The sequence below is a fragment of the Vulpes lagopus genome, chromosome 7, assembly GCF_018345385.1.
Source record: "Vulpes lagopus strain Blue_001 chromosome 7, ASM1834538v1, whole genome shotgun sequence".
In the NCBI taxonomy this organism is placed as follows: domain Eukaryota; kingdom Metazoa; phylum Chordata; class Mammalia; order Carnivora; family Canidae; genus Vulpes; species Vulpes lagopus.
The window spans coordinates 35,517,548-35,545,304 of record NC_054830.1 but is presented as its reverse complement, the minus strand read 5'-3'; the positions used below and the strand labels follow the sequence as shown (position 1 = coordinate 35,545,304).

The following is a 27,757-nucleotide window of genomic DNA, read 5'->3' as shown; positions in this document are numbered from 1 at the left end:
CGTCCGTTGACGGAACTCTGGGCTCCCGGATTTGGTGGCTGTGGACGTGGACGAGGCCGGCGCATGCGCGCGCCGGGCCTCCCGCCTCAGCTGTGCGGGAAGGGCTGAGCGCGACCTCCGGGCTCGGTCGGGGAGGCGGTCGGGGTCATGGCCAGCCGCTGACAGGGCTCGCCGAGGGCAGAAGGGGGCGAGGCCGTCCCGCCGCACCCCTCCCCGGGCCTGAGGCCGGTCGGCCTGGCCCTCGGCCTTCCCGCTCGGTGCTGCCGCCGCCGCTGCCGGCCGAGGACGGGAGATGAGTTGGTTCAACGCCTCCCAGCTGTCCAGCTTCGCGAAGCAGGCCCTGTCCCAGGCCCAGAAGTCCATCGACAGGGTCCTGGACATCCAGGACGAGGAGCCGAGCGCCTGGGCCGAGGCCATTCCCTACGGAGAGCCGGGTAAGGGCGGGGCGGGGCGGGGCGGGGGTCTCCTCCCCGCTGGCGGAGCTGCGGGCAAGTTCCGCCGGCCCAGCCCGCCCGCGGTTCGCCGTGGTCCGGAGGGAAATCCCGGGGCCCCGGGGGCCCTGGCGCCTGCGGCCGCGGGTGCGGGTGCGGGTGCGGGTGTGGGTCCCGCCGGCCTCGGAAAACCCGCTGCCGATTTGTCGGGCGTGTTCCCCGCCCTGCGTCGACGTAGCTCGGGGCGCGAGCCTCCAGAAGCTGGGGGGCGGGGGGCAGCCTGTGAAGCCTGTGAAGCCCGGGCACGCGAGCAGCAGGCCCCAACCCTGGCGGGGAGCCGGACGTGCCTTTCCGTGGCTTTCCCGGCGCCCACACAGCTCCTCGAGTTCGGGTGTCCCGAAGGGGAGGACGAGGCTGGGAAAGGCCGCGCAGCCGGTGGGGGGCACGGCGTGGGGGAGGTACCCCCCGTGCGGGTCGGACCAGGACTCTCCGACGGGCTGCGTCTCCGCTGGTCACATCTCTTGAGCCGAGCCTTTCAGGGATCCTCAGCTGCTTTGGCTCTAGGTCTAAGGAACACTCCAGCATTCGGGGGTCAGGGACAGAAGGTGACATTTGTCGGGGGGTGGGGAGTAACTCAACTCCCTTTTCCCCAGATGCCCCCTGCATTTCTGAACTTTAGAGGCAACAGGATATACATTTTAGGTGTCAGGGTACTCCTTTTGTGTAAACCTGGGGCTTGAATCGTCTATAGATGTAGGAAAAGATGTTAGGGTTCGAAGCCCACGGCCAAGAAAGAATTCTCAAGGTGCAAAAAGGTGGTTTTATTAAAGCAAGGGGACAGGACCCATGGGCAGAAGGAGCTGCCCCGGGATCGTGGGGAGTGGCCCATTATATACTGTGGCGTGAGGCTAGCTAGTTAGGAAAAGGTCATTTATTACTGTTCAGGAAAAACTCCATTGTAAGACTCTTCAGATGTATATCCGTGGGTCCTATGCTTGGGAGGGTCATTGCCAACATGTATCTTGGGGAGCCGAGATAAAGGAAGGTCCCAAAGGAATTTATAAATGTTAGAGTAAACTTAGAGGATCCTGGGGAGGCGGGGGGTGGGGGGTGTCAGGCTAAGATTGCCTTTGCTCTTAAAGTATTAACATCCAGGTAGCTGAGTTCCTAAAAGGAATGTTACTCTGCCTGTTTTAAGGACTTGTCAGTGGGATGCAAGTAGTAAAGAATTATTACGTAATAATAATAATAATAATTTTTCTTTTCGCCTTTGTGTCCCACATCAGTCTTTAAGATTCACTTTTCAAAATAGGTTATCCAGAATATCCATTTAGTGAAATGCTGTGAATATTTGTTGATCACCCATGTTTATTTTGCCTTACTCAAGGATGACCAGTGGATGTCAGATGACCCTGGGGTTTATAGAAAACATTCTTCAGTTTCTGCAAGAGGCAGATTTGACTTCTGTCTTTCATTAAGATGACCTGCTAAATTAAACTAATTAGCATACTTCATCTTGCTTGTTCTTTCGCATCTTTACTTACGGTTTGCTCATTTTTTTTCATTGTTTTCATATACTGGACCAATGGCTGTAAAACAGTGTCCCCCAATTGAAGTATCCTACATACTTATGAAACCATATTATAGAGTAGACTTTAATATAGGGCGTGATAGTTTTGGGGAGCTTTTCAGTGCTTGTTCTCTCCCCACCAACTTCAGATTGTGTAGAATTTGTGATAATTCTTCTCAGCCACTTTTGAATTTAGAAAAGGAAGAATTTTTTTAAAAAGAAATGCTGTAAGTATTTTAGTAAGTATGCCATTTTTTTTTTATCATTGGGTTTTTTAGTACCATGTATTTCTGTGACTGAATCATCTTTTTTTATCCAGAAGAAAGTTATTTTCTCTGCAGTATTTTTAAAAAGGCCTAGTGTAAGCTACCATCTATATAAAAAAATACTTCTTAAAAAATGCACATCTTTGAAATTCATATGGCTTTTTTTCTTTTTAAGGTTTTAGTTTATTTACTTATTTATTTAAGTAGATTCCACACCCAGCATGGAGCTCCATGCAGATCTTGAACTCAGGACATGAGATCAAGAACTGAATTGAGGTCAAGAGTTGGAAGCTTACCTGACTGAGCTTCCCAAACACTCTTTTTATATTTTATTTGTAAGTAATCTGTATATCCACAGTGGGGCTCGAACCCTCAACCCTGAGACTAAGAGGTACACGCTCCATTAACTGAGCCAGCAGGTGCCCTTGAAATTCATAAGACCTTCTAAATTCCCCCTAAATTTGGAACTTAGGAGGGGAACAAAACTTCCTTGTAGACTGGGTTGGGAGAGTGGCACTTGGAGAATGAACTTGTCATTAAGTGGATAAAAATGAATTTGTCCTCTAGAAGGTACTGTTCCCATCAGTTTACTTTGATCTTTAGAAAAGGACACTTGTCATGAATATGTTGGATTTAGTTCTTGAATGTTACCCTTTGTCCAACTCATAACCATGTTTTATTACTGATATTATAAGAATAAAGTTAATATGAAACTATCTGAATAGAAGGTAGGGTCAATTTGCTATGACCACATATGACCTGTGAGTGAGTGTACTGTCTGTTGTTGTGAGATGCATCCTGTGTGTCTTAAACTTAGCATGAGTTATATAATGTATACTGGTACTCTCTTAATTTGTCGTATGAGGGAATAACATACTTGCTTCTGTGCTTCTGGTAGGTCAGATCCATTTTGGTCTCTTAACCTTTGCTCCTAGTTCCTTTTGGGCAGATCCATACCAGTTTTCCTCTTTAGGCCCAAAGTTCAACAATGACCTAATTAATTATACAGTCAGCAGGGAGCTTAAGAGGTCCAAATTGTAAGTCATAAAGCATAAGTTTCCTTTTTTTTTAAAAAAAACTTTATTTATATTGACTTATAATGATTGTAATAACATAAAATGTATATATATGTATATATTTTTTTTTCTCTTTTAACACATATGGATATTTTTTCTTAAAGGAATAAGTCCCCCTGTCAGTGGAGGATGGGATACTTCAACCTGGGGGTTAAAGTCAAATACTGAACCTCAGAGTCAGCCGGTAGCCTCTCCTAAAGCAATTACAAAGCCAGTTCGGAGAACTGTGGTAGATGAATCTGAAAATTTCTTTAGTGCCTTTCTCTCTTCTACGGATGTCCAGACCATTCAGAAGAGTCCAGTGGTATCAAAACCACCAGCTAAATCACAACGACCAGAAGAAGAAGTGAAAAGCACTTTGCAGGAATCCTTGCACACTGGACAGTCAAGAACATCTGAAACAACTGAGTCAAACGTAAAAGACTCTACTCAATGTGTATCAGGGGAAACTCTGGCAGTCGATTCTCTGTCACCTAAAACTGAGGGCAAGTGTGAAGAAACAATTAATAAAGAATCTGATATGAAGGTATCAACTGTACGTTTGAAAGTGTCTGAAAGTGTAATTAACGTGAAAACAACTAGAGAAAATATATCTAATATGTCTATGGCAGAAACAAAGGACATGGTTTTGGAACCTAAGGAACAAAAACATGAAGACAGACAGAGTAACACACCTTCTCCTCCTGTCAGTACCTTCTCATCTGGTACTTCTACCACCAGTGACATTGAAGTTTTAGATCATGAAAGTGTAATAAGTGAGAGCTCAGCAAGTTCGAGACAAGAGACTACAGATTCAAAATCAAGTCTCCACTTGATGCAGACATCTTTTCAGCTTCTCTCAGCATCTGCTTGTCCTGAATATAATCGTTTAGATGATTTCCAAAAACTCACCGAGAGTTGCTGCTCATCTGATGCTTTTGAAAGAATAGACTCGTTTAGTGTACAGTCATTAGATAGCCGTAGTGTAAGCGAAATCAATTCAGATGATGAACTGTCAGGCAAGGGATATCCTTTAGTACCTATTATAGTTAATCCTTCAACTCCAAAGACTAAAATAAATGAATCAGTTGAAGGAAAATCTGAAGAAGTAGTGAATGAAACTTTAATTATACCCAATGAGGATACAGAAATGGAAGAAAGTGGACGAAGTGCAACGCCTGTTAATTGTGAACAGCCTGATATTTTGGTTTCTGCTACACCAATAAATGAAGGACATACTGTCTTAGACAAGGTGGCTGAGCAGCATGAAGCTGCTGAAAGTAAGCCAGAAGCGCATTCTGAGAAGGAAGATGTTTGCAAGGTAACTCTAGAAACCAGAACGGGGATTTGGGGATATGCCTTATAGAGATTAAATCATTGTTTTTAATCACTGTTTATTTTTAACATTCAGTATTGTATGATGATTGTTACTGACTAAAAAAGACAGGCATTTTGTTTTTGTTTTGTTTTGTTTTTAAGACAGGCATTTTGACCCAGGTGTAGCATTAAGGATTTTAAAACTGATCAATTACTGATACTAAGTTACTTGAAATTTCTCTTGAGGCAACTATGATAACATAAATTGCTATTTCAATATAACTAAGCATAAAAAAGTCTCCATCTTGCGCCAGTACTGTTGAGTCTTTTCACCTATGGTTTTTGTATGCTGTGCTCATTTATTTGTCATTTTGTGAAGGATTGTCTTATGGAAATGTATATCTTCAAATCCTTTGTAGGTAAAGATGCTGAAACGAATATAAATATATGGTTTTTCTTACATCAAAAAAATTTCGCATGTTCACATTATTTGTAGCAAATCTTAAGTGTAGTCTTTAATTATTGATGTGTTTCTGTTATTATTAATTCCTTGTTTGTTTTCTCTTTTATGTTATTTTGATGTTTCCCTGATAGCTATCTTACATGAATAAGAATGGGAAATGTCCAAGGAACAATGAATGGTATTGCTTAGGAATAACAAATTGCTTCTACCTAATACCTATAAAAGAAAAGTGGTGTAAATTCTTTAACATAAGTCACAGTTCTGGTTTTTCCTATGATTTTTAGATATAGAAATTGAGTTGGATTTGGCATCTTTAATAGACTCCTCTGAGATATAGGATGTCTTGAAGAAATGTCCTGTAAGTGCCATGTATTGAATTATTTAATGCAAAAAAAAGTGCCAGATTCTGTTACTTAGGTTTAATATTATTCACAAATGAAATGCCATGCTCTAGCTATAATAGTGGTTTGAATTCCTGAAACCAATACTGTTTAGTATCAATAAAATAATTTTGAGCTACTTTCCGAAGGTAAGTGATTTCTAAATCTAGACCTCAATCAGGTAAGACCATTTTTTTTAGTGCATAAAATCGTCATTCCTCCCCTCATACACAACTTTATCACTACTTCCGCAAGACCTAAGGAGTAAGATATTCTAACCATTCCTTTTCGTTTAGCTTTATACTGGTATATTCTGGAGATTTTTTAAAGTTACAGGTCTAATGATTATCTAAAATTACTTTTATTTTTTTAAATGCAAAGTATCATACTAAAAAAAAAAAGGTACACATATTTGGATTAAAGAATAATATGGAAAAACACTTTTATATCCACTACCCAGCTAACATACAGAATATTACTAGAGGTTTTAAAGCCCCCTTTGATCTTTTTTTTTATTTTCTCGATTTCCCTTCCTCTTTTGGTGGATGTGCACATCTTTCCTAGGTTTTTGCTGTAACAAACTTGTAAATATTCTTGTATATTTATGCAAGACTTTTCTCTAAAGCATATCTAAAAGAATTTTCTACATTAAAGAGTGTGTAGATCTTCAGTTAGATATTGACTAATTGTTTTCCAATGTGGTTTACTAATTTATACTCCTACCAGCTATGTGGTTGCACTAATTTATACTCTCCTACCAACGATGTATGAGTTCTTGTTCTGAATCCTCTGTGTTCTCAGTATTGTTTTAATTCTTTTTATGAGATAACACTTTTATTTATAATAGTGATTAGATTATCTTTACAACTTACCACCTGCATGTAGAAATGGTTAAGTTAAATGTTTGACTTTTGTATATTCTCCTTATTCAGAGAGTTGAATTTCTGAATGAAAAACTGGATAAAAGGGAGGCTCAGTTATTATCTCTTAGTAAAGAAAAAGCACTTCTCGAAGAAGCCTATGATAATCTGAAAGAGTAAGTATTTTTACAGATGTGCATAATTTTATGTTTTGTAGAGGCCTAAATACTTGGTTATTATTTAAGAATGTTTTTAAAACTAAAATGTTTAAAATTTAACTTGTGTATAGTTGTTGAAAATGGAATAATATTTCAATTTTCAACTATAGATTTCTTTTCTCCTCAAATTATCTTTACTATATTACCTTTGGCATTGAAGAGAAGTATGTGGAAAAACAAAACAGAAAACCTTTTTCCTTTTTACTATTAGAGATTGAAAACTTGTATTTAAAGAAAACTATGATATTAGAAAAACGCTGAATATTTGCCGTAAGGAGGTGGTTAGTAAAATGTTAACAGATTGAAAACTGAAAAATTTTGTTTACCTTTCTCTTATTTTTACACATCAAATATTGGTGACATTTTGACTTCTAATGGGTTTTCATTGAGATGTTTTAAAATACATTAGGCAGATAATTTGTCTTTTGAAAGTTAACAGGCTTAAAACTAACCGATTTTAGTAAAGTATATATTGAAGAAAATGTTATTTCCTTTTGGAAACAACTGCACTCCTCTTGTTACCCTAGGAATATGTAAACAAGTATTTCTGTCTGTTGTTTTTAATTTAGTGAAATGTTTAGAGTAAAAGAAGAAAGCAGCAGCATTTCTTCCTTGAAAGATGAGTTTACTCAAAGAATTGCAGAAGCAGAAAAGAAAGTTCAGCTAGCCTGCAAAGAGAGAGATGCTGCTAAAAAGGTAAATGAAAGTTAAAAATAATATTAGTTAAATTCTATACAGATGTGGATTTTTTGAGGGATGCATTCATAATATTTTGGTATGAAAAAAAGAAGATTAAAGGATACCATCTAGTATATTAACAAATTATAGATTTCTTAATACCTTTAGACTTATAGATTTTTGATACTTTAAACAAATCTAAACCAGTGTTTGTATAATCCATCTGAAAGTCCCTTGTATATATAGCCAGGATCATTAGAATAATTTTCATAAATGATAATTTCATCAAAATAAATAAACCTAAGTGCACTGTATAAATTTTTTTAAGTATCCTTACTCTCGTTTGTTACTGCTTCAAATCTATGTGTTTTTTCAAGTCAAAATAATTTTAAAATAAAGGGATTGTAAGAGTTAGTGACTCTTGTGAGGCACAGTATTGATTTATTCTAATACAGGATTTCTCAGCCGCAGTACTATTCACATTTTGGGCTGGATAATTTTATGCTGTATGGGACTGTTCTGTGCATTGTAGGATGTTTACCAGCATCCAGGGCTCTAACTACAAGACACCAGTGTCACCCTCACCTCCGCATCTCCCAGTGCACATCCATCACTCCCTTCCCCAAGTTGTGATCATTGAAAATGTTGGCAGACTTTGCCAGATGTCCTCTTAAGAACAAAATCACTCCTGTTTGGGAGCCACTGTTCTAATTCCTACCATTTATAGCAGTTGGCTATTTTAAAAGTTGGTAACCAGATAAGGTTAGTAATTATTTCTTCTATCCCAACTCTTAGTAATAACATTTCTCATCATTAGCCCTTTTCAGCTAAGCTGCTTTCCTTCTTGACCAGTGTTAATGTTTATATTTTTTCTTTGTATACTGTTACAGAAGAGAAATAAGTCATATACTTCCTTCTGCTTAGGTTGCTTTAATTAGGTAACTCATTTCAGATATAATAACTTGACAATAACTTGAGACTACCTAACCAACTTACTTTTTCTTGTCCCTACTGTATTCCATCTAAACCAGTCTAATTGAGAAATCAGATTTTAAATAATGCTTGTTTTCTGTAATGTACTTTGAATTGTAGATCTAAGATAGACCCAAACCATTGAGTATAGGTGGGAAAAGCTTGGGCCCTAAGTTTTTTGTTTTTTGTTTTTTTAATTTTTTTTGGGGGGGGGGCCCTAAGTTTTAACACGTTTTATGTGTACTGCTATATATGATCCCCCTACTTAGGATCTATAGGAAATTCAGGGTGAATTGAATTCCCTTAAGCGAAGAGTTTGCTTTTCTAGTGATGGAAAACAGATAATGTCAGCACTTACATAGTACTAGGCAGAATGAAACAAATTAGAGATAAAGATGAATAAGCAGTTTGGAATGGTATCACAGGATGAATTCAGACCGGGGGAATGGAGGAAAGTTTCATGGAAGGCAGGAGAGTCTTATTGGGCCTTGATGGATGAATCAAATTTTGACAGTTGGAAAATACACAGCAGTATTGTGAATGGTTCAGAGAATGGGCTTATCGGCTTTGTGGACTCAAACCTGGTTTCCAGTGCCTAGGTGGTTCAGTTGGTTAAGGCTCTGCCTTTGGCTTACATCCTAGTCCTCAAGTCCCATTTCCAGCTCCCTGCTCAGTGGAGAGTCAGCTTTTCCCTCTCCCTCTGCTCCTCTCCATTTGCACTCTGTCTCTCGCTCACTCTCTCAAATAAATAAAATATTAAGAAAAAACACCTGGTTTCAAGTTAAACTCTACCACTTAATAGCTCTCTGACCTTCAAAGTTTATTCAGTCTCTCAGTGTCTCTTAGTTTTCTTATTTGTGTAATTGAATAAAATACCTCCCTCATAGGATTGTTGTGAGGATAAAATAATGGGTAGAATGCATGGTTTAAATACCTGATGTTAGTTGTTTTTAGCTGTTGTTTGGTTTCAGATCATTGCTTAAAACCTAATTTTAAGTATGATTATACAACACTTTTCCCATCACCATACATACTTCTCCATTGTGGTTTTGAAAGATAAACTGTCTTGACATGTTTGTGCTGAATCTCTGCCTTATTAAAGTAGGTTGAACCTTATTATGTTTTCTCTTATTTCACAATGCACTAGCAAGTACAAGTTTTAGATGAAGAAAAAAAAAACAGTGAAAAATAGAGACATATGTTCTTCCAAATATTATACTTCACCTGAAAAAAGTATGTGTATAGAGATACTCAAGAAAGGTATTGAAAGTTAACTTATTCTCATTTGCATTTGCATTTTTTTTTTAAGATTTTATTTATTTATTCATGGGAGACACAGATCAAGAGAGAGGCAGAGACACAGGCAGAGGGAGAAGCAGGCTCCATGCAGGGAGCCTGATGTGTGACTCGATCCTCGGTCTCCAGGACTATACCCTGGGCCGAAGGCAGGCGCCAAACCGCTGAGCCACCCAGGGATCCCCTCATTTGCATTTCCATATTAAAACTTGTTTATACGTGAATTCTGGTTTTCTGTGTTGTTTCAAAACTGTTTACTTAATTAACCAAGGTAATAATAAACTTAGTTTAACAGAATAAAACTTACAGATCTTTATTGAGATTTTGATTATTGATGACTTTTTTGGATATGGAAAAAATTGAAAAATATGCCCAGAATGAAAGTAATTCCTTATGATATTCACATTCTTTTTTTTTTTTAATTAGGAAATCAAAAGTATAAAAGAAGAACTTGCTACTAGATTAAATAGCAGTGAGACTTCAGACCTTTTGAAAGAGAAAGATGAGCAGATCCGAGGGCTAATGGAAGAAGGTGTGTAAAGTATTTAGTTAACTATGAAAAATACTGTAAGAATGGGAAAAATACTTGCCACCTGATTAGCTGCTACTTCTTAATAAAAAACACTTGGAAGCAAGAAAAGTTTGTGCTTAAACCTCAGAAATGGTAGGTGACAATTTATGGAAGAATGGGGAACAATATATATAGAAGCAGAGATGCGTTATATGTAGCCTTCTTTTTCCTAGAGTAAAAAAAAGTAACTTGCTGAAAAATAAATGTGGTTTCATAAAAAGAGCTTTTTTTTTTTTTCATAAAAAGAGTTTTTAACAGGTTTTATTGCTGTCACATAAAGCAAGGTATTTGAGGGCTATTATCCTGGAATTTATATAGTATTTGAATATCTGGCTTGGGTACTATGTGGTGTCATCATATTGTTTAGTTGTTTGATAGTGAACTTTTTGTTATACTCTTGTTTTAATTTTTCAGTTATTTAACATTTCGTGAAAAGACTTAAAATTAGCAAGGTTGTAGAAATTAAATACCCTTTGTGAGAAAAATTGTTATAAATAGACACTGGATTAATTTCTTTATGTACTATCATAGGAAAGAAGGTAGTTTTGGAAAAGGTGATTAAATTTTTAAAGTTTTTCTTGTTGTAAGAATTACACTTACTACTTGGAGAAATTTTTAAAGTTTTAGGAGACAGAGGAAGAAAAAATAGATCATAACCCATTTTATAGGGAACTATCAATTTCTTCTAGTTCTTTTTTAATGCGTTTTTAATACATTGTTAAGCATAATTAAGGTTACGTATTTAATTTGTAATCTTTTACATTTTCATAGTTCTTTTACATTTCCCCATGCTATTAAATGCTTTGCTAGCATTATTAATGGCTTTTAAAGTCCATTATATGGCCATAGACTATAATTTATTTTATTCTTTTTCTAATGTACATTTATTTCTAAAATGTTAATATTACAAATAGTTTTTAGATGAACATTTCTGTGCTTAAATCATTGAACTTAAGAGAATTTCCAGAGTAAGTGTTAGAAAACAATTGGAAACAGTCATTGTATTTGAAAAAATGAGTTTTACCCTATTTTTATTTTTCATTTATTCAGCTAATATTTAACAGTTGGTATGTCAGATACTATATTTGACACAATAATTCCTGTCCTTTAGGAACTTACAAACTAATGAGAGGGAAGTGTAAGTATACAGATAATGATAATTATAAAACATGGCCTACACTGCAATAGAAGAATGAAGGGAGAATTAATAAAAGAGATAATCATTATCTCAAGACATATTAAGGTGGTGAACTGCCTGTGTTACAACAAGAGACTGAGGGGAAGGCTGTGTGCATGGTTTCTTTATTTTATTTCATTTCATTTTTATTTTATTTTATTATTTTATTTTACTTTACTTTGATTTTATTTATTTATTAGAGGAAGTGAGCACAAGCAGGCAGAGGGGCAGAAGGAGAGGGAGAGACAGACTCACTACTGAGCAGGGAGTCAGATGCTGGGCTCCATCTCAGGACCCTGGAATTATGATCCGAGCCAGAGGCAGACGCTCAACCAACCTAGCCATCCAGATGCCCCTGGTTTCATAATTAAAAAAAAAAAAAAACTTAAAGTATTTATATCGGGTGTCACTATTTGAGTATTTATTAATTTAGGTAAGAGGTGGGTTGATGTTCTCTTTTGCTTAATGAACTTCTTTATACTGAAAACAGAATGATTTCATATGGGATTATTTATTTATTGCTTCTCTATCCCCCAGAAGTATTTTTTTTAAAGATTTTATTGATTTATTTGAGACAGAAAGAGAGCACACAAGTGATGGGGGAGGAGCAGAGGGAGAGGGAGAAGCAGACTTCCCCCTGAGCCAGGAGCCCTATGGGGCTTGATCCCAGGACTCTAAGATCAGGACCTGAGCCACAGACAGTTACTCAACAGAGTGAGCCACTCCAAGCACGCCTCACCCAAAAGTATTTTTAAATTCACAGCTGAAAATCTGAAAGACTCAAAGCTGAAAGCACATTACAATGAGTAGCTGATTATTATCTTGCTTCATTAATTATTAACATCTAGGCACACCTACTTCATATCTTTCTGCACACACACACTTCCTTTTGCCAAACCATTTGAATGTAGGTGACAGATAAGAACATTCCACTTCTAGGGACACCTGGGTGGGTTAGCAGTTGAGCAGCAGTTTGGCTCAGGGCGTGGTCCCGGAGTCCCGGATTGAGTCCCACTTGTGGGATCGAGTCCCACATCGGGCTTCCTGTATGGAGCTTGCTTCTCCCCTCCCCGCTGCCTATGTCTCTGCCTCTCACTGTCTCTCATGAATAAATAAGTAAAATCTTTAAAAAAAAAAAAAAAAAGAAAGAAAAAGAAAAAAAACCATTCTACTTCTAAATTCTTTTTTTCCCCCAGTTTATTGAGGTATAATTGACTAATAAAAATTGCATGTAATTTTTGATACATGTGTACATTGTAAAATGATTACCACAGTCAAGCTAATTAACATATCAGTCATCTCTTGTAGTTAATATTTTTTCATATGAGAACACTTAAGATCAATTCTGTTAGCAAATTTCAAGTGTATGATATAGTATTATTAACAGTAGTCACCATTCTATATGTTAGATCTGCAGAATTTATTCACCTGCATAATTAAAACTTGGTACCCTTTGACTAGTATCTTTACATTTCCCCCATCCCTGGTAACCAGCATTTTACTCTCTGCTTTTATGAGTTAAACTTTTTTTTTATATTCCACGTATAAGTAAGATCATGCAGTGTGTGAGTCTGGCTTATTTCAGCCTCCAGTTTCAGCCACATTATCACAAATGACTGGATTTTCTTCATTTTCAAGGCTAAATAATATTACTTTATATACACAGAGCCACTTTTTTTTCTTTCTTAGAATATTTAATGAATTGGGAAAATATTCACAATTTTAGATAGCAAAAACAAGTTGAGCATTTGTGTATAAAATACAACATTTTACTCAAGTATAACTACATACAGTGTTATATTAGTTTCAGGTGTCCAACATAGTGATTCAGCAATTCTATACATTACTCAGAGGTCACCATAATTACAGTCACCATCTGTCACTATATAACATTGTTATAATATTATTGACTATATTTACTATACTGTTAATTTATATTTCACTGACTTATTTATTTTGTAACTGGAATTTCGTACCTCTTAATCCACTTCACCTATTTCAGTCCCGCACTCCCACTTCCCCTTTGGCAACCACCATTTTTTTTTTTTCTGTTTTTGAGTGTTTTTTTGTTTGCTTGTTTTTATTTTTTTGTTTTGTGTTTTAAATCCCACATATAAGTGAAATCATATGGTATGATCCTTTTAACATTTTGTTGAATTCAGTTTGCTAATATTTTGTTGGGGATTTTTACTTCTTTGTTCACCAGGGATATTGACCTATTGTTTTGTTTTGTTTTGTGTGTCTTTGGCTTTCTTATCAGGATAATGCTGGCCTCATACAATAAATTTGAAAAGTTTCTTTTTCCATTCTATTATTTGAAACAGTTTGAGAAGAATAGGTATTAATTCTTTATTAAATGGTAGAATTCAGCTCTGAAGCCATTTGGTCCTGGTCTTTTGAGGGAGGAGTCTTTTGATTACCAATTCAATATTGTTACTACCAACTGGCTTATTCAAATTTTCTTGTTTTTTTCTCATTCAATTCGGGGAAATTTTATGTTTCTAGGAATTTATCCATTTTTTTGCTAGGTTGTCCAGTTTGTCAGCATATACTCTTCATAGTATTATCTTATAATTCTTTGTATTTCTCTGCACACAACATTTTTTTTAGGCATTTATCCATTGATGGATAGGTTATTTCCATAACTTACTTGGCTGTTGTGTATAATGCTGCAGAATGCACATATCTCTGAGATACTGATTTTATTTCCTTTGGATATATGCCAAGAAGTAGAGTTGTTGCATCATATAGTATCTCTATTTTTAACTTTTTGAGCAGTCTCCATGCTGTTTTCTATAGTGTCTGTACCAATTTATATTCTTGCCAGTAGTATACCAATGTTGCTTTTTCTCCACATCCTTGCTAATTCTTATCATTTGTTGTGTTGATAATAGATATCCTTACAGGTGTGAGGCATTTTGGCTTGCCGTTCTGTGATGATTAGTGATGTTGAGCACCTTTTCATATACTTGTTGGCCATTCATATGTTGTCTTTTGAGAAAAGTCTATTCATGTCTTTTGCTTATTTCTTAATTGGCTTATTTGTTTTTTGCTATTGAGTTGTATGACTTCTTTGTATATTTTGGATATTAATACCATATCAGATGTAAGGCTTGCAAATATTTTCCTCCATTCTGCAGATTGTCTTTTCAGTCTGTTTATCACTTCCTTTGCTGTACAGTACTTTTTACTGTGATGCAATCCCAGTTGTCTGTGTTTGCTTTTTTGGCTTATGTTTTTGGAATTATACCCAAAAAATCATTGCCAAGACCAGTGTCAGAAGGTTTTTCCCCTGTGTTTTCTTCTAGTAATTTTAGTTTCAGGTATGTTAAGTCTTTATTTTGAGTTGACTTTCGTGTTTGGTGTGTCATAGGGTCCAGTTTCATTCTGCCTATGATTATCCAGTTTTCCCAGTACTATTTATTGATCATACTGTCCTTTCCCCATTGTGTGTTCTTGGCATCTTTGTTGAAGATCAATTGGTTGTAAATTTATTTCTAAATTCTGTGTGGATTTTCTAGGCTCTCTATTCTGTTCCTCTGGTCTGTGTTTTTTTTTTTTTATTTTTTTTTATTTTTTTATTATTATTTTATTTTTTATTTTTTATTTTTTTTGGTCCGTGTTTTTATGCCAGTACCATACTGTTTTGATTACTGTAGCTTTGTAACATATTTTGGAATTAGAAAATGTGATATTTTCAGTTGTGTTCTTGCTCAGGATTGCTTTGGCTGTTTGAAGTCTTCTGTGGTTCCACGTGAATTTCAGGATTTTTAAAGAAATTTTTGTGAAATATGCCATTGTAATTTTGACAGATACTGCAGTGAATCTGCAGTCCACTCCTAAATTCATGAATCTCCATCTCCCAATAGCAAGTACATTTTGCTTTGCCAGCACAGCATCATAATCATACCTGAGAAAATCAGTATTAATTCAGAAGTGTACACCGGCATATATTTCATCATTTATCTCCCATTGTCTCTAAAAATCACTTTTATACTTAGTCATTTGTCTTGTCCCAAGATCTAGTCAAAACTTATATATTGCATTTGACCATTATGTCCTTTTAGTCTTCCACCAATCTAGGAGAGCTGTCTTTTAGTGACATTGAAGACTTCTTAGAGTCCAGGCCTGTCCTACGTATTCCCCTTCTTCATGATTAGATTCAGATAAAATTTCTAGTAAGAATTATCATTGGCAACACTGTGTACCTACCACTCCATTACATCAATAGATACCTAATATGCCACAATTGGTGATGCCAATACTGAATGTTTAGTTAAGGCAGTGACAGCCAGATTTCTCCTTGTAAAAGCACATTTTTCTCTTTATAATTCATAAGTGATATGTAGGAAGGATTTTTTAAGGTGTAAGTATCCTGTTACCTACCATCCTTCATCTAGTAATTTTAGCATTCATTGATACTTCTTACCCAAATCAATTTAGCATTCATGGTTACAATATTGTGATTTTAAAAATAGTCTATTATTTTTATGTCACTGGTTAGATCATTCTATCCAGATTCTTAAGGAATCATTGTTTGAATTTATTTATTTTTTGCCATTGCCAGGAGAAAAACTTTCAAAACAGCAGCTGCATAACTCTAACATTATTAAGAAATTAAGAGCTAAAGACAAAGAAAATGAAAATATTATTGCAAAGCTGAACAAAAGAGTTAAAGACCTAGAAGAAGAGTTGCAACATTTAAAACAGGTGAATGTTAACCATTCTCTAAATATATGTATCAATCGTTATTACTTCCTATATGAACAATTGGCTGTAGTTTGTAAAACATTTAGAATAATTTATTGAGGTGTACCATTTGGGAAGAATTTGTCAAACAATTTAATAAATGAGTGTTAAAGTTTTTCTTCATTATTGTAACACTTAAGATTCCTGGAATACAAATATTTACTATGGTATTGTTATTTAAGGTTTTATTTATTTATCTGACAGAGAGAACACAAGCAGGGGGAGCAAGAGAGGGAGAAGCAGACGCCCCACTGAGCAGGGAGCCCCATGTGGGGCTGGATCCCAGACCCCGGGATCATGACCTGAACCAAAGGCAGATGCTTAACCTACTGAGTCACCCAGACACCCTTACTATAGTATTACTTATTGAAAAATACTTTTGTCTGTTTTTACAATATAGGTTCTTGATGGCAAAGAAGAAGTTGAGAAACAGCATAGAGAAAACATTAAAAAACTAAATTCTGTGGTAGAACGCCAAGAGAAGGATCTTGGCCGACTTCAGGTAGACATGGATGAACTTGAAGAAAAGAACCGAAGTATTCAGGCTGCTCTGGATAGTGCATACAAGTAAGAAAATGAACAGATATGCAACCCATTTAAAATTAATTATTAGAATGGGATGTTGAAGAAATACTTTTTCTGTTATCTAATCACTAACAATATTTATAAACTTGGCTATATACGAACTTGTAATTGGTCAAAGCAAGTACAAAAGAGTCCTTATTGTAGTTGGTATTTATTATGTGGTAAACTCTCCCTCATTGCATGAGTCTTATGGAAATCTACATGTAAACTTCACTAATTTGGCAGTGTAATTAACTATTTTAAATAGAAATTATCTAATTTTTTAAGAGAGCTTACTGATCTCCACAAAGCCAATGCTGCAAAGGATAGTGAAGCACAGGAAGCTGCTCTAAGTCGTGAAATGAAAGCTAAAGAAGAACTTTCTGCAGCACTAGAGAAGGCCCAAGAAGAAGCCCGTCAGCAGCAAGAAACATTAGCAATTCAAGTAAGCAACAGATAATGAGCTACATTAGTCTTTAAAAGAGTTGTGCTTTTGCAAATTAAAGAATACATTAGTTAGTTTGAATCAAAATATCAAGTGTTACTTGCGTTACATTTCAAATCTTATTGGACGCTTTTCTAGGAGTACTGGACTGTGCCAATCTTAATTGTGTGTTTTTTAAACTGTTAAAGTGATGCTTACATTGTACTGTATTTCTTATTTTTTGTGACTTTCAGACTTAAGAATATTATGAAAAGCAAAGACTGCGTTACTGAACATATGCAGATAAAGATTAAACATTCCTTATAATTTTAGGAGAATCCATATAACTCCTGAGTTTATTCTTAACATCTGTGGGAGTCCACGTAGTTCAGATAGAGGAGGAAAACTGAAATTTGTCAGGCTTTTTCTTTTCTTTTTTTAAATTTTTTTTATTTTTAAAGATTTTATTTATTTATTCATGAGAGACAGACAGAGAGGGGCAGAGACATAGGCAGAGGGAGAAGCAGGCTCCCCACAAGGAGCTCCCAGATCCCGGGTCATGCCCTGAGCTGAAGGCAGATGCTCAGCTGCTGAGCCACCCACACATCCCCAGGCTTTTTCTTATAAAATCATCAGTTGTTAGATATTTGGATTAGTTTCACTTTTTGGTTATTATGGTTAATACTGCTATAAACATTCATTTACAAGTTTTTGTATGAATATTTATTTTAAATTCTTCTAGACATATACCTTCAGGTCAGTATAATAACCCTATATATAACTTTTTGAGGATCTGCCAGACTTTTGCATAGCAATTACACCGTTTTATGGAATATATGCAATTTATGCAATATATGATGGTCTACATCTGCCAGTATTTGTTTGTTATTGTCTTCTTTTTTTTTCATTATAGCCCTTTTAGTGGGTGTGAAATGGTATCTGATTGTGATGTGCTTGTTTACATTTTCTTAATGACTAACAATGTTAACCATCTTCTTATGTGCTTACTGGCCATATGTATCTTTGTTTTATTTTGTTTTTTTAAAGATTTATTTATTTGAGGAGGGGGAGGGGCAGAACGAGAAGGGGAGAAAGAATCTCCAACAGACTCCCTGATGAATGAGAAGCCCAATGTGAGGTTCAGTCCCACAACTCTAAGATAGTGACCTGAGCTGAAATCAAGAATCAGACACCTAATGGATTGAGCCACCCAGGCTCCCCTGGCCATTTATATCTTACTGCAACTTCTTTGGAGAAATTTATTTGATTACTCAAATCCTTTGCCCATTTTTAAATTGGGATTTTTTAAAATTGTTGAGTTGTTAGAATTCTTTATGTATTCTGCACATTAGATCCTTATCAGATGTAGTATTTGCAAATATTCTTTCCCATTTTATAGGTTGTCTTTCATTTTCTTAATGTCCTTTGATGTAGACCTTTAACAATTTTGATGAAGTCTGACTTACCTATTTTTTTCTTTTGTTGCCTCTACTTTGAGTGTCATATTGAAGACTCCATTGCTTAATCCAAGGTCATGCAGGTTTTCACCTGTTTCCTTTGAAGAATTTTATAGTCTTAACTCTCACATTTAGGTTTTTTGCACATGGATATCCAGCTGTCCCAGTATCATTTGTTGAAAAGACTATTCTTCCCTCATTGACCCCAAAGCAGTTTTGATTTAATTTTATGCAAGTATGTTAAACATTTTTACATGATTCCAAAGTGAAAGCTATATAAATATATTAAGACATTTGCTTCCAACTTAACTCCTCCCTATCCCCTTTCTTTGCCTATAAGTAACCATTTTACTAGTGTTTGGGTTATTTTTTTCAGTGTTTCTATTTGTAAATACTAGAAAATGTAAATCTATACACTTACCTCCACACATATGTGGAACCTCCTTATGCGTGTTCTCTCTCTCAAATAAAATCTTTATTATTTTTTTTTTAAAGATTTTATTTATTTATGCATGAGAGACATAAAGAGAGAGAGGCTGAGACATAAGCAGAGGGAGAGCAGGCTCCATGCAAGGAGCCTGACATGGGACTCCATCCCGGTCTCCAGGATCCTGCCCTGGGCTGAAGGTGGTGCTAAACTGCTGAGCCACCAGGGCTGCCCTCAAATAAAATCTTTAAAGAGAAAAATCACCTTTATAAGTAATGTCAATTTTGGTTATTAATTTCTTGTCCTTATCTCTGATATGTATTTTTTATCATTGATATCATATATATATATACATATATATAATAGTTTTTTGTTTAAGATTAAATTATAAATTTTTCCATATTCCTTACATTCACCATAATTTTTTAAAAAGATTTATTTATTTTATGAGAAAGTGTGCACGCACAAGTGAGGGGAGGGGGAGAGACAGAGGGAGAGGGAGAGAAGCAGACTCTCAACAGGGGGCTGATCTCAAGAGCCTGAGATCATGACCCAGAGCTGAAATCAGGAGTCAGATGCTCAACTGACTGCCAGGCGTCCCCACATTAACCATAATTTTTAAAGAGTTTTTAAAAAATTCATTTAGGAAAGACAGACAAGCAGAGGCATAGGCAGAGACACAAGCAGAGGGGAGAAGCAGGCTCCATGCCAGGAGCCCGATGTGGGACTTGATCTCGGGTCTCCAGGATCATGCCCTGGGCCAAAGGCAGGCGCTAAACCACCGAGCCACCCCAGGATCCCCTCATAATTTTTAATGAGAATATTCATGTTCTTTCAAAATTCGCAAAAATAGATTACTACTAATGGATATTTAGAATATTTCCTGTTTTGTCTGGTTTTGCTAGTCCAGCTAATAGTGTAGGGAGTATCTTTGTATGTTTAGATCTGCTTCTGTTAAGTAAATTCTTGAGACTAGGATAACCAGGTGAAAGAAGGTGAGAGTTCTATGATTGCTTTAACATGTTGCCATAATGTTTTACAAAAAGACTGTTGTAGTTTACATTTCCAGCTGTGTATGAGTATAGCAGTTAGCTTTTATAGCTATTTCATTCTGCCTTACATTGCAGACATTAATAGATGCATTGTCTCTCCTATATTGTATGGCAGTGGTTGTGCCTATTATGTCTTTTTTTTTTTTTTTTTTTTGGTCTAACAATGCTTTTCTAAGTATATATTTATTAAGTATACAAACGTTCAGTTTAGAATTACTTGGTAAATGGTATGTGTGATAATCATGTAAAACCTCATTGGATAGTGTAAATATACATAAACAGTAGTACATAAACCTATTGTGTTGACAACACAGTATGTAGTTAGGAAACTATAATTAGTGTTTTGATACTGTTTGTGATAGTGTATTGGTTCTCCTCATATAGGTTGGAGACCTTAGGTTGGCACTGCAACGTGCAGAACAGGCAGCTGCCAGAAAAGAGGATTATTTACGCCATGAGATTAGTGAACTCCAGCAGGTACTGTCACAGTTTTCCTAAACACAAATCCAAGATGTGTTTTCCTAGAAATAAAAAAAAAGGATTCAGTGGGGATAATGTTCATGGAATTGAGATTACTACCATACTTTATCATTTACTGTATTTTTGTGGCTTATATGAATAAAACAGGAGTGGACACCCTAAAAAATAAACACAAAAAGCCCTAATTTTGTTTTATAGAAAATAATTTTATACTGATAGATTTGTGTTAGTATTGTTTTTTCATTTGTTATAGCTAGTTTATTATTATCAGTCTTTGATTACTGTGGGGCAGATAATCAGTGTTTTTTTTTTTTTAAGATTTTATTTATTTATTTGAGAGAGACAATGAGAGAGGGCATGAGCAGAGGGAGCGGCAGAGGGGGAGAGAGAAGCAGACTCCCCGCTTAGCAGGGAGCCTGATGTGGAACTTAATCCCAGGATCCTGTGATCATAACCTGAACCAAAGGCAGATGCTTAACCAACTGAGCCACCTCAGTGCCCTCGGTGCCAGTTTTTCCACTATTCTGTTAATTTTCAGTCAGTGAACATGCACGGGAAAAGGAGACAAAGTGCAACTCCGATTGATCTTTCTGTTTTTTTAAATACTTAGAAATATTTGGATGATGAGGCAACTGCTGGGAGGTTTGGATGATGGTCTTTTTTACCTGAAGATAATCAAAACTTCTTCTTGTTAGAAAAGAAGCACTCCCTTAGATACTGTTATGCATCCTAGCTGTAACTTACAGATTGAATAATTAGAAAATAATGTAACTACAAAACAATTTTATCTTGGGAAAATAATATTTTCCAGAATTCTTTCATAAAGTTTATTTGCTAGTGTTTTTAGAGTTTTCATTGTTATTGGTGGTAATGATTTAAGAATTTCATGATTTAGAGACTCCAGGAAGCAGAAAATCGAAACCAAGAGCTGAGTCAAAGTGTTTCATCAACGACAAGACCATTGCTTCGACAGATAGAAAACTTGCAAGCAACTCTAGGGTCCCAAACGTCATCGTGGGAGAAGTTAGAGAAGAATCTTTCTGATAGGCTTGGTAACTGCTTTAGTTCTTATGTTCAATGTAGAAGCCCTTTCCTTTTATTTATAAAAGTAGAATGGTATGAAATTGAAATTCATTTGATCTGATAGTTACACTTTATGTCTAACTTGTAGAGTTTTACGTCTTCTCCTTTCTTGCTTTTATTTTCTAATATTCTAATTGACTTTTTCAGACCCATTTGTTTTCCCTTACACAGTGTGTCAAATATTATCCAAATATTTCCATGTCATCTTATCATTTTTACAGACAGCTGTTCTCATTTTTTTCCTTGTCTGTTGCTACATCTGACCTCTTTCTAGCTTGTCTGTAATAATGTAGGAGGTAGAGATCAGATATGGTTCTGGTCCTTGGTAGAATTCCAGGAGCAGAGATAGGTCTCAGGAGGATCCCAGTCAAACTTTACTAGACAGATTCTGTGGAGTCTTGAGAGTCTTTTGTATAGAAATGTCCCAGGTTGCCCTTCTGTGCTGCTGTTAAGAAAATAATTATTCTAAGATGTTTATACAAGTACAGATAAGTTGTGTGTGTGTGTGTATCCCAGAAGCTGACTAATTGATGAAAATTTCATGTGCCCTTTCTATGCCTAAAACTAACTGTAGTTTGAGAGATGCCATGGTACGGTGATAAAAGCAGGCCTGAAAGGGTATCCCTGTAAATCATGAGGAGTAAACTAGAATGAGTGGTTTTCAAACAATATTCGGTGGATCCCTTAGATGTCTTAGGACTAGCTGTCATGGTGAGAGGGCAGCTGTATAATTAAGGTGCTTGATATAGCCCTTTAGGCTGCTTTAATGAAAGTAGTGCCTCCTTTTTGATCCTTTTTTTTTTTTTTTCCATGTGAGATTATGTCTAGAAAAAAATTCACCTACTTAAAAAAAATCACTAAACTAGAGGAAATGTCATGTATTGTTTAATTTATAGATATATGTTTTGGGTCTGTCATTTGTTACTGAGACCCATTTGCTATGAACATGAGACATCTGAAAATGACATCTGAAATGAATTTTCTTTTAGCAATAAATGAAAACCAGAAGCTGGTTTTTTCTTTTAGCAGTAATGAAAACCAGAAGCTGTTTTGTTTGTTTGTTTGGTTTTTTTGTTTTTGTTTTTGTTTTTTGTTTTGTTTTGTTTTTTTTTAAACTGGGCTCTACATCCCCTCAGTGATATGTGGTATTGTGCTGGAATATAGGCAAAGCCATGGGACACACATACCAAATATTGCTTTTAATAGCACAAATACAGTATGTAACAATATAAAGTGGAAAAATAGAGATAATGTTAGGTCTACTTTGGTAGAGAAAAAAATAGAATTAGTGATTAAATCTCAGACAACTCTAATCTTTTCTTAACTGAAATTTTTTATTGAGATAATTGTAGATTCACATGCAGTTTTAAAAAATAATACAGGTGGTCCCTTGCATGCTTTATCTAATATCCCCAAATGTTAACACTGCAAAATTATAGTATAATATCACAACAGGATATTGACAGTGATGTACTAATTTTATTCAGATTTCTTCAGTTCTACTGATACTCATTTATATATGTGTGTGTCTCTGTATTAAGTTGGGCATGGTTTTATTATATGTGTAGGTTCATGTACCCATCTCTACATTCAAGATTTTGAACAGTTCCGATAAATTGTCCTTTTAGAACCTCATTTTACCATTCTAGTGGCCCTCCTTTTGTGTCCTGAATCTTGGCAATCACAATCTGTCCCCCATCTAAAATTAATGGAATTTCAAAATGTTATATAAATAGAATTATATACTACGTGACAATTTGGGATTGGCTTTTTTCCTTCACAACATAATTCCCTGGAGGTTCATCTAAATTACTGTGTATATCAGTGATTTAGTCCTTTCATTGCAGAGTATTTCTGTGTTATGAGCATACCACATTTTCTTTAACCATCTACCTGATGAATGATATCTGGGCTCATTCCAGATCTTTTTCTGTACGGATAAAGCTGTGAACATTCTTGTACATGTTTTAGTGTAGACATGTTTTTATTTCTCTGGCTAAATGCCTTAAGTGTGCAGTTGCTGGGTTGTCTGGGTAGTTGTATGTTTAGTTTTTTAGGAAAACACCAAACTGTTTTTCCAAAGTGGCTATATGTATGACAGTAATCTAATTTCTCCACATCCTTGTCAGAATTTTGTGTTGTCCCTATTTTTTCTTCTAGTCATCCAGATATCATTTAGTGATATCTTACTGTGATTTTCATTTGAATTTCCCTAATGACGCATATCATTTCATGTGCTTATTTTCCATTTGTATATCCTCTTCAGTGAAATTACCTTTCCATGTCTTTACTTTTTTTTTTTTTTAAGATTTTATTTATTTATTAGAGAGAGAAAGAGCATGAGCAGGGAGGAGGGGCCGAGGGAGAGGGAGCAGCAGGCTCCCCGCTGAGCAGGGAGGCCCAAGCAGGGCTGGATTCCAGGACCCAGGGATCATGACCTGAGCCAAAGGCAGACACTTAACCAGCTGAACCACCCAGGCACCACACCTTTTCATGTCTTTTGCCCATTTTCTAATTGGCTTCTATTTTCCCTGGTAAGTTTTGAGACTTCTTTATATATTCTAGACACCAAGTAATGTGGTTTGCATTTTTTTCCTCCCAAGTCTGTAGCTTGTCTTTTTATCCTGTTCACAAAAGCAAAAGTTTAAAATTTTGAAGAAGTCCAGTTTATCAGTTTTTCTTTTTACGGTTCTGCTGTTGGTGTCAAACCTAAGTACTCTTTGCCTGTCTAGGGACAGTGTTTGTTCACCTCGCCTCTTTGGGCTTCTACTAGACAATGGCTGGGGATAGTAGTCACCTAATGAGATATCTAGGGACAGGCAAAGAGTAAAAGTTTTAGAAAACTTTTTTCTAAAAGTTTTAAGGGTTTTTTTGCACTTAAATTTTTGATCCATTTTGAATTAATTTTCATATAATATAAGTTTAGTTTGATGGGTTTTTAGGTTTGGTTTTTTTCTTTTTTTTTTTTTTTGCATTTGCATATCCAGTTGTTCCACTTTCAATATGTGCCTCCACTTTCAAATTAAAATATTTTAGGAAGAAAACAGGGGATCCCTGGGTGGCTCAGCGGTTTAGCGCCTGCCTTTGGCCCAGGGCGCGATCCTGGAGTCTCGGGATCGAGTCCCGCATCGGGCTCCTGGCGTGGAGCCTGCTTCTCCCTCCTCCTGTGTCTCTGCCTCCCTCTCTCTCTATATATATGTCTATCATAAATAAATAAATAAATAAATAAATAAATCTTTAAAAAATTATTTTAGGAAGAAAATAATAAAGCAGATATAAGTTAAGATTTGTTCTTTTGTCTATTTAAGCAGTTCTGCCTCAGTCAATAAGTTCTTATAGATTTCAGTGAGGCTATTTTGAATTATTAACTGTTTGAAGTAAAAATTTATTTGATATTTTGGCTTTTTGGGCATAAGTATATTTGATTTTTCTTTTTTATCCTACAATCAGGTGAATCCCAGACTTTGTTGGCAGCAGCAGTTGAAAGAGAACGTGCAGCTACAGAAGAACTCCTTGCCAACAAAATTCAAATGTCCTCCATGGAGTCACAGAATTCTCTATTAAGACAGGAAAACAGTAGATTTCAGGCCCAGTTAGAATCAGAGAAAAATAAGCTAAGAAAACTTGAGGATGAAAATAATAGGTGAGCATGTTTCTTGAGTGTTATTCTTGGTGGTTTTGTGACATCTTAAAGCACTTAAAAAAAAGAAGTTGTAGTGTTTAAACTCCGAGTCATTAGTAATAGAATATTATAGCAGAATGGTTTGGGATTCATTGAACTTGAGACAGGCTCGTGAAATTGTGTGGCATGTTCTGCATGTTTTTGCATTTTCCAAGGAAAGGATTCATTACTTTAATCAGGTTTTTTTAAAGGAATCTGTAACTATAAAATAGTTTGGAGACCACTCATTGGAGTTATTTTTTATATTTTACAATGGTCTTAGCAGTGTTCCAGTCTTTCTAAATAAATGTCTGGGTTCTTTGGAACTGCAAGCCATAAAGTCCATCTATCTGAAAGTGTATTAAGGCTGTTATTAGTTGGTTTTACTCCCTGAGTTCTTCCTTAGAAATTTTAGTTAAAAAAAAAAAAATGGTCAAGTAAAAATGATACCTGAACTTCTGCAAATATTTTCATAGAACTCCCTAACAAGCTTTTGTAGAATCTGAACCTATTAGAGAATGGTGGTATTCAAAATTCTTTTTAGAAAATCTCTTTTTAAATGAAATCCTAGCTCAGAGCAGCAATATAATTCACAAAAGTAGTAGCTTGGCTTCTGAGTGTAAAACCCCTGTCATCTAGAAAGTATATTTGGAAAATCAAGCTGATAGTTGAAATGACTATTAAAGAGTTAATAAAGTGGTGAGTTTTCAGTAGTGTGTACTATCATCTTTGTTTTGTTTAATTCTTTCTGGCTTAATAGGTACCAGGTTGAATTAGAAAACCTGAAAGATGAATATGTAAGAACACTTGAAGAGACAAAGAAAGAAAAGGTATTTAACAGTGTTTGCTCACCTCTCCTCTTCGGGCTTCCACTAGAGAACAGTTGGGGATGGTAGCCACCTAATGAGATGCCAGGGTGGAGTAGGCATTGTGACTTCTTTCTGAACTTGGTCTTTAGTAGTAAAAGAAATAGGAATATATACTTTATGTTCCTGACTTTGGAATGGACTTAGAAGGATGATTTAGTATCACAGAAATTATCTAACTGTACCTTTCTCCACTAGACACTACTGAATAGTCAGTTAGAAATGGAGAAATTGAAAGTTGAACAGGAAAGGAAGAAAGCAGTTTTCACCCAAGAAGCAATAAAAGAAAAGGTACTGAATTTGGGGTTTTGTTTTGTTTTTGGTGTAACCAGTTCATAGCTGTTCTGATTAACCATTGTTACATAATTATAGGTATACCTTATAAATACCATTTCTTCTGCTTAAAATCAATAGAGTGATGAATTATAGTATTGTAATCAGTATCCTGTCAGAGTGGGTCCAAAGTAATTTGAGTTTATCCAAAGAAATCTGTGATTCTAAGGCTTGAATTATAGAATCTGTTGGGGCCATTTTTTAATGAATTTTGTGGTCTCTCACTGAAACTAATGCACTTCATTTGGCCTCTAGGCACCTTGGGAATAAAACTGGTATGTTCACTTTATTTCTGGTTAAGGAAGGTAATTTTTCTAAAGTGAGTTTCCTGTATGTGAAGGATTGGATTATACTTGGTAGCATGATTTGTTAAAACTGCCTGTATGTACATGGAAATTACCTTTTGAATTTGTTTGGAATTTTAAAAATACATATTAAAAATAAATTGGATAAGCCAGAAACTTGATGGTTTGTAAAACTTATTAGTAATCTTATTCTGAAGAATTAGGTTTAATTGGTAATAGGTTATTTAATATATAATAATATGTAGACATTAGTTCATGTATTTGTTAGAACAAAAACATTCTCATTCCATTACAAATAAATTGTTGTAATATAAATGAGTCCTGAGATGATTTGACCACATCTGTCTACAATTTTAAATAACTCTTGTGCCTTTAATAAGACTTCAGAAATTCTATCTGTAACATTTTATATGAGGAAATGAGAATGAATCTTTGTTGTCATTTATCCTAGAAAAGTTTCTTGCTTTTTATTTACCATTTTAGTCTTTAATGTGACCTGAATGTTTTTTTGTTTTTGTTTTTGTTTTACTCCTTAAGGAACGGAAGCCATTTTCTGTTTCTAGCACTCCTACCATGTCACGTTCGAGTTCAATAAGTGGAGTTGATATGGCAGGGCTACAAACATCTTTTCTGTCTCAGGTGATATTTTATTTCTTACATGTACCTAGTTGTTAAACTGAACGATAATAAAGGAAATAAGCAGGTAGCATTTTGTCTTTCATCTATCACCTTGCCATTCCATAGGCAATTGATATGAATATTCATGAAGGAGTGCTAATTGCACTGAAGAAATAAGAGATGATTTCGTGCCTTTGAGAAAGTTACAGACATTTTAAAGCAAGAATTAGCAGAACCATTTGTTTGAACCTTATTGTGGAACTCAGCTTATAACTGTATAACTATATACGGTTTAATATAGGATGAACCTCATGATCACTCATTTGGACCAATGTCTGTATCAACAAATGGAAATCTTTACGATGCTGTGAGAATGGGAGCGGGATCCAGCATTATTGAAAATCTACAGTCTCAGCTAAAGCTAAGGGAAGGAGAAATTACTCATTTACAGGTATTGGAAAAATTAAATGTGCAACAGAAGTAA

General features: G+C 35.7%; 1 protein-coding gene across 1 annotated transcript in view; it reads left to right on the top strand.

Annotated features, from left to right (window-relative positions):
- Nucleotides 1–228: 228 nt before the first annotated feature.
- TMF1 (TATA element modulatory factor 1) overlaps nt 229–27,757 on the top strand; it is a 33,222-nt gene continuing 5,693 nt past the window's right edge. The window contains exons 1-15 of the mRNA XM_041761513.1: nt 229–434; nt 3,448–4,643; nt 6,415–6,518; nt 7,130–7,256; nt 9,933–10,038; nt 15,822–15,964; nt 16,404–16,570; nt 16,856–17,012; nt 20,312–20,404; nt 21,303–21,459; nt 24,941–25,133; nt 25,912–25,981; nt 26,216–26,308; nt 27,193–27,294; nt 27,575–27,724. Coding sequence (XP_041617447.1) covers nt 293–434; nt 3,448–4,643; nt 6,415–6,518; nt 7,130–7,256; nt 9,933–10,038; nt 15,822–15,964; nt 16,404–16,570; nt 16,856–17,012; nt 20,312–20,404; nt 21,303–21,459; nt 24,941–25,133; nt 25,912–25,981; nt 26,216–26,308; nt 27,193–27,294; nt 27,575–27,724 — 3,000 coding nt within the window. The 5' untranslated portion in view covers nt 229–292. The remainder of the gene's footprint in view (nt 435–3,447; nt 4,644–6,414; nt 6,519–7,129; nt 7,257–9,932; nt 10,039–15,821; nt 15,965–16,403; nt 16,571–16,855; nt 17,013–20,311; nt 20,405–21,302; nt 21,460–24,940; nt 25,134–25,911; nt 25,982–26,215; nt 26,309–27,192; nt 27,295–27,574; nt 27,725–27,757) is intronic.